At 42.6% G+C, this 6,657-nt stretch overlaps 1 protein-coding gene across 1 annotated transcript in view; it reads left to right on the top strand.

The window, feature by feature from the left end:
• Window positions 1-1,148, top strand: part of GID8 (GID complex subunit 8) — a 3,091-nt gene extending 1,943 nt beyond the window's left edge. Inside the window, exons 4-5 of the mRNA XM_008940230.1 lie at window positions 29-60; window positions 392-1,148. Coding sequence (XP_008938478.1) covers window positions 29-60; window positions 392-565 — 206 coding nt within the window. The 3' untranslated portion in view covers window positions 566-1,148. The remainder of the gene's footprint in view (window positions 1-28; window positions 61-391) is intronic.
• The last annotated feature ends 5,509 nt before the right edge of the window (window positions 1,149-6,657 follow it).

Raw genomic sequence — 6,657 nt, 5'->3', positions numbered from 1 at the left:
TGTGACAACCCTGAGGACTTACTCTTAGGTGACATGCTGAACATGATGCAGCGGCAGAAGGTAGTCCTTCCCCCAGAGGGGACTGCTGTCCTTATCCCTGCGTGGGGGAAATCCTGTCCGAGTGCTTTTGAAACCTTTAGAAAGGATGTATACAGTGGTATGTGAAAGAACAGGAGTATTTCTTAAGCAAGATAAAATAGAAAAATGGTGGCAATAGATTCAACTGCTTCTCTCTCTTCCTTGTTTTCTCCAGGGTCATAGTCTGCAGAGCCCTGTCCTCACCATGTTCTGAGGAGTTACCACACTAGGTGTGATCTTCTCCACATCTGTGTGACATCAGCAGTGTTAATCATATGAAAACTCTTACTGAACTCGAATCTTTCTTTTCCAGGTATGGAGTGAGGTCAATCAAGCTGTTCTAGACTATGAAAATCGTGAATCAACACCCAAGTTGGCAAAATTACTGAAACTACTACTGTGGGCTCAGAATGAGCTGGACCAGAAGAAAGTGAAATATCCCAAAATGACAGACCTCAGCAAGGGGACGATTGAAGAACCCAAGTAAAACGTGTGCAGATGGACATCAAACAATCTTAGTACTGCACAGTATACATTTATATCAGTCTGTGACTGAAATATTTTTACTACAGTACAGCACTCAATTCAGATTTTTCAATGAACATCTAATTTGAAGGGAGAAAAGTCCCTTTTAAATGCTGCAAGAACTGCATTGAAAGGCGCTGTATCTCTTTGAAAGTCTGACTTAGGCTATGCACTATACTACATTTTTAAAAATACAATGAAACAGGACAGAAAAAACAGCATTTTTAAGAGTACAGAACTCGAGCTTTCTAATTGGCTACTGATGCCTAGTTTAGTGGCCAGTGAGTTAACACAGAGTTATATTGGCAACTGTTCAGTTAAGTTTAACTGTCTCCTGTTTGAAATATGTATATAGAACAGTGAATATTTTCTACCTTTAAGTTATAGCCAGATATACATTCCCCTTAAAAGTAACTGGTCAAGTTTTCATCTATAAACTTTGCAGTAAGGTCAACCTTTTTGCTTAGGAAATAGTGTACAAACTTGTAAATCATAATTTAAGGACTTTTTTTTTTTTCCCCCCTTTCCTTGTTTCTGAATTTTTGGTGCTTTATATGGTGAGAGCTATGTTCATAATGGATCAGTGACCCATCTTTTCAGGACGAGTAGTGTTGGAAATAAGTTTTTGGTTCTTTTCTTCATTTTCACAAATGACCAAAACGGCCCCCAGAGGCATTTGAAGGTTTTTGTTAACAGGGGCCTTCCCCCACCCAGATATTAAATTGGCAGCTGTGGATGCTGCAGTGGTTCCAGCAGGCTCCTAAAGCTTCAGAGGCCACTGGGTGGTTGTAAGCTGAAAGACACTGTGTGGGAGATCCAGTGGAGGGGAGAGATGCTTGTTGAATCCTCCAGGGTGTTATCTTGTGCAGGATCTGCCTTTAACACTTGCTGAGTAAGACTCAGAGTTTTAAAGCTCCTTGGGCTGGTTTTATGCCTCGAGCTGAGCAAAGCAGGGCTGTCTAAAACCAGACATCTCCATTCTCTCCATCCTTCCATCCCTTCCTGAAGAGATGCAGTTCATCTTCACCCATCTTGGTTGACTGGCTGTCCTCACTCCAGTTAGGATCACAGTTTAAACGTTTTACATGCACAGTCCAAACCTTCAGGTCAACAAATTGTAACCTGGGTATGGGATGTTCTGGCCGACTCTTGCTGCAGCACTGGGCACTGGTGTAGAGCTAAATCCAGTGGTAGTCAGCACTGATCTTGCCAAACCAACCTCTAGATTTGTTTTTTAGGTCCATATATCAAGTTCTTGGGAGATTTGCTGAAGAAAAACCGAGCTGATGGGTGAAGCAGCTTAACATCATGAGCCACTGGCAGCTGTCACAGCAGTCCCATACTGTACATAATCTAGTCTTGTATGGTAGATATTACCCTGTAGAATGAAACTTAGTTTTCACTTAATTTTACTGGAATACTTACGCATTAAACTGTATAAAGCTTTGCAGATACACCCGACTTAGGGAACCTAACAGAACCTGTTACTGATTGCATTACTGTGAACACTGTTTACTTGTGTAGCTGTTTTTGTTTGGGGAGGGAAACGATTATTTGTTAAGCAGCTATTAGAGATGCAGAGCGCCAAGGTTAAGCTAGGTGATGGATACAACAAAATCATTTGTTCCCATTTATTAGTGATCTTTCTCTTCTCCATTTCGAGGCATTTCTGGTATGGGAGATCTTAAAAGTTGATGGTCTTAAAGTTGGTACCTAACAAGTTACTGGTAGCCTCTCAACTACAAGAGCAGTCTGGCTTTCCTTCTCCCAGGCTGGTTATTTTAACACCAAACTTTTTAACATCTGTGGGTTGGGGTTTTCTGTTGTTATTTTATTATTTTTTTTCCCCCCAATCGGTTGCTGTCTGAAAACCCATGTGTAACTTTTAGTTTGTGAGAAACTGTATGGTTAATGTAACTTGGTTTAATAACAAACTACAGAAACAAAACTGGAATAGCTCAAATTTCTTCCTCTGTAACTGATCAGCTTTCCCTCTGTTCTGACACTCGTGTTGTTAAATCTCATCCGAAGCTTCTCCTGGCTGAAGAGGAAAGTGGGGCGTTTTTGTGGCATGACTAGCATTTTTCTCCATGAGAAATGCAGAATTATGGTCCTGGTTGAGAAGTTCACTGCACTTCTAGAAGGCTACATTAATTTCCTATAGTATTTGGGCAAAGATTGAGCATAGATTACTTGAATTTTCACTAGCTCGTTTGTTTGGTTGTTTCGTTTGGGTTGTTTTTTTTTTTTTCCATTAAAAAATAAACATGTTTTTTAAGGGGTTTAATATAAAATTAGTATAGAACGATTTCACTTTGTTTTTATGAACATGCCACATTGATAAGCAGCTTTAATCTGTAAAGTTTTTGGTAACTGCAAGAAAATATTCGAAAGCTATGCATTTTAGAGAAAGCATAAAGGTAGTGATATGGGTACTTCTAAGGATCTTTATATTAGTGTATATAAAATAGTTTGCATATACAAATATAATATATAATCTGTTTGAAATATTCTTGAATGGTAGGGGCTGTGAAACCTATTATAATTTATGGAACTATTGTACACAGTAAACAGACGTCTCAGTACACGAATGAACTTTTGTCATATGCATGAGAAGTGTCTTATTTGGTGACTACTAATGAATGGGATTTTGTCAACCCATTTTTGTTAGATAACCACTTTAACAAATACTATTAAAATGCCACTTTGCTCAGTTTGCTTTAGTGTAAAAATCCATATTTTGTTCCATTCGATTCAGAACAAAACGAAAAATAGCTTTGTAGGAAGGATTTGTTCCAAACTGGAGGGTGGAACAAAGGTGGGGATTTTGGGTGGGGTGCTACACTCATTCCTCCCCCAGCTGAAAGCAGGTAAGGTTTTTTTTTACACAAGTGCTCTGGAAGTGAAGGAGGTCATGAAATCCCCTTTCTTACATGGCTCTGCAGAAAGGTTGTAATCAAGCATGTTTTCATCAAGCTACAGATCTCTCCCAAATCATATCCCCTCCCCAGTAACTGTTTCAGTTGCTGTTACTGTTTCTTCCCTGCCTCCTAAGCTAAGCTGGTTGCTGCTGTGCACTGCAGTCAGTGGTGGAGGGTGGGGATGAGGGGTTGCCCTGAAGATTCGGTTCTGAGAAACACTTCTGGAACTGTTTGCTTTTACACAGATGGAAAACCAGAGGCTGCTGCACAGAAACTTCCCAGCAGAATTTTACCTAAACCATTTCCTCTCGAGACTTGAAGAGGCAAACACATTCAGCTTGAAACCAGGTGAAGCACCTCTCTCTCTCTCTCTTTAAGATGATTTCCTTTGAAACGTTTTCAGCTCCTTCCACCCACATTAAAAGAAAAATTGCAGTGAATGTGGAGAGCACTTGGGTAGCTTTTGAGATGTGTGAAATTGCCTGGAAAGAATTCTGTCTCCTTTCCACTCCTTGCACATACAGGGGAAGCCTTGACATTATTCTTGGATGATTTTATTGGTTTTAATTTGTAAAATTTATGCTTGAGTATAAGCTTAAAAGCGTTACTTAAAATCCTTGACTGGTAGATGAGTGTTGCTTGACTTATTTCAAACCACTTTTTGTCCACTTTTGTTACAAAGCTTATTAAATGGAGTTGGAGTGTGGTCCCTGCGTGTCTTATCTTGGTGGGTAATGAGGCCTCCTGCTGTCACCAGCAGCTGAAAGCATCCTCCAGACACTTGCCTCCAAGGAAATAAAAGGAGATAGAGTCAGATTTTACCCTAAATCTGCTTTTAGGCTGCAGGAGGCTGAGACAGGTTCTGACCTGCCCCTTAGATCCCTCTTCCATCCAAAAGCAGTTGTAGGTGGAGGGATTTGTACTTCTCCAGGGACAAGTCGAGGTGCTAGAAACGATTTTTATTCATTTCCTCTCCCTTTGTGAGTTCATATGATTAAATTAAGGACAAGATTACCCCAACTACTGGTGAGCTGCACTTGGAGGCACCTCAACCAGAAAGCTCTTACTGTTCTTTGTCATGTTAAAGGGGGATTCTGACAACATGCTGCCACCCTGTACCCACATGGATCAGCTTCTGCCTGGGAGTTAATTCAAAAACAGCCTCAATTTGTCCACTTCACTGATGATTTGCTTATTTCTCAGCATATTGCTGTCTGTTGCAAAGTTGCATTATTTAACATTGGAAACCACTTGTGTTTTGTCTTCTGACTGTGGACCTTGAAAGGCTCAAGGTTAGCAGGGAGATTTCAGGCTGCAGTTGGACCACTGAGGAGACAACAACTGTCCTTGGGGAGCGTGTGAGCCTATTTCTTCTTCACTCCCCTTCAGAATTTGGCCTTGATCTGTGCTTAACTTCATAAAATCTCCAAATAAAACAACCGTTGTGCAGATCAACTTCAGTGGTGGTAAATGTCAGTTCAGATATTAAGCCAATAATATTTTGTTTGGTTTAATCTTTTGACAGATTAAGCTGGACACGGGAAAAACTAGAGGAAATTGTGTTCCTCATACATGCCCAGGACCTCTGCAGTTCCTCTCTGGGTTTATGACACACAGGCCACTTCCATGGTTACCTCAGCACTCAGCTCCCCTCCTGCCTCGAATTAACTAAACAACAAACACATGCACAATTAAAATAAACCCCATCAAACAATGGGATTGATTTTTGGCTGCATTTTGCCATGACTTGGCTCCCTCTTCTGGAAACAGGCACAGTAGCAGAGTGAATAAAAATACTTTCTAGTTTCCAGTTTTCTGTCCAAATAAAGGGAGGAAAGGCTACAACTGGAAGAAGGCTCAGCCCTGTGGTTCCCACACATGGTTCCCCTCAGCTTCCACTTGTACCAGAGCTTGTTGTATTTGTTTTCTCTGTTGGCAGCAGGTCCATGTGACTGTGTGTGGCTGCCACAGGCCTTCTGGGGGTGATCTCTTTCCTCTGAGGAAGAAATGCTGAAGCAAAGGACAAAGTATGATTTTACAATTTATTTTTTTTTTCTCCTTTCTTTTGTCAGCTCTGGTGACCTCCTGGAGTCGGAGTTGTTTCTGTGGTGTTTGAGGAAGCTCTTTGCTGTTTAACTCACTAAGGTTCAGCTCAATAATGCTGTTACCCTCTTGATTTAAGTAACTAACTGCTTTTCAGGGACCTGCTGTATTCCTGTTAGGTAATGAGCATCTGCTGGCTGCAGGAGGAGCAGATGGGAGGTACCTGCCCTGCACCTGCATCCTGTGCTTTTTGGTAGAGCCCAGAAGCTCTGGTACCTTTCCCAAGGGCCATGTATGACCTTGATGAGGCTGAGCAGGAGCTCCTCCAGCCTTTGCTGACCTGAAGTTTTGCCATGGGCACATCCAAATTGCTCCTGGCCACAGAATCACCTGAACAATGTCTTAACAAAGCTCCTCCACCTGCTTGTTCATATTCCTGAAGTGAGTCAGGAGTCCTCTTGTTTTGGACTGAGATAACCAGCATTTAATTACCTGTTTCCATAAAAGAGACCTATTATCTCTCTCTGATACTTACAGCAAGGCAACAGCTCTATCCAACAGAGTGAAATCAAGCTGTAACAATAGTGATTGCTATTTATTTGTTCCTTAAATTGTTTGGATGGGAATATTGTATTCAGTTCTAATCAAAAAGCAGAGACAGAGACTTTCCTGCTGGAAAGCTGGAGGTCCCCACTGACCTGTGTCCTTCACATGACATCTCCAGGGCTTGGGAACCCCTCCAGGGGTGGGGATTCCACCACTGCCCTGGGAAACTTGAGTTTCCTCTTGTCCTGTCCCTTGGGAGCAGAGCCCGACCCCCCCTGGCTCCAGGCTCCTGTCAGGAGCTGTGCAGAGCCAGAAGGTCTCCCCTGAGCCTCCTTTGCTCCAGGCTCAGCACCCCCAGCTCCCTCAGCTGCTCCTCCCCACACTTGGCCTCTAGCCCCTTCCCCAGCTCCGCTGCTCCATCCCCTCTGCTCACCCGGCTCCATCTCACCCCTGGGGGTGCCGGCGTTTACCGGGGCACTACAAAACCACGGAAAATCCGAAAATAAACCCCGCAGGTTTGTGGGTGCCGGGCGGAGGCCGCTCC

This window comes from Merops nubicus, unplaced genomic scaffold (assembly GCF_000691845.1).
Source record: "Merops nubicus isolate BGI_N331 unplaced genomic scaffold, ASM69184v1 scaffold38385, whole genome shotgun sequence".
Classification (NCBI taxonomy): domain Eukaryota; kingdom Metazoa; phylum Chordata; class Aves; order Coraciiformes; family Meropidae; genus Merops; species Merops nubicus.
Note: the sequence above shows the minus strand (reverse complement) of the source record. Positions and strands in the feature narration are given on the sequence as shown.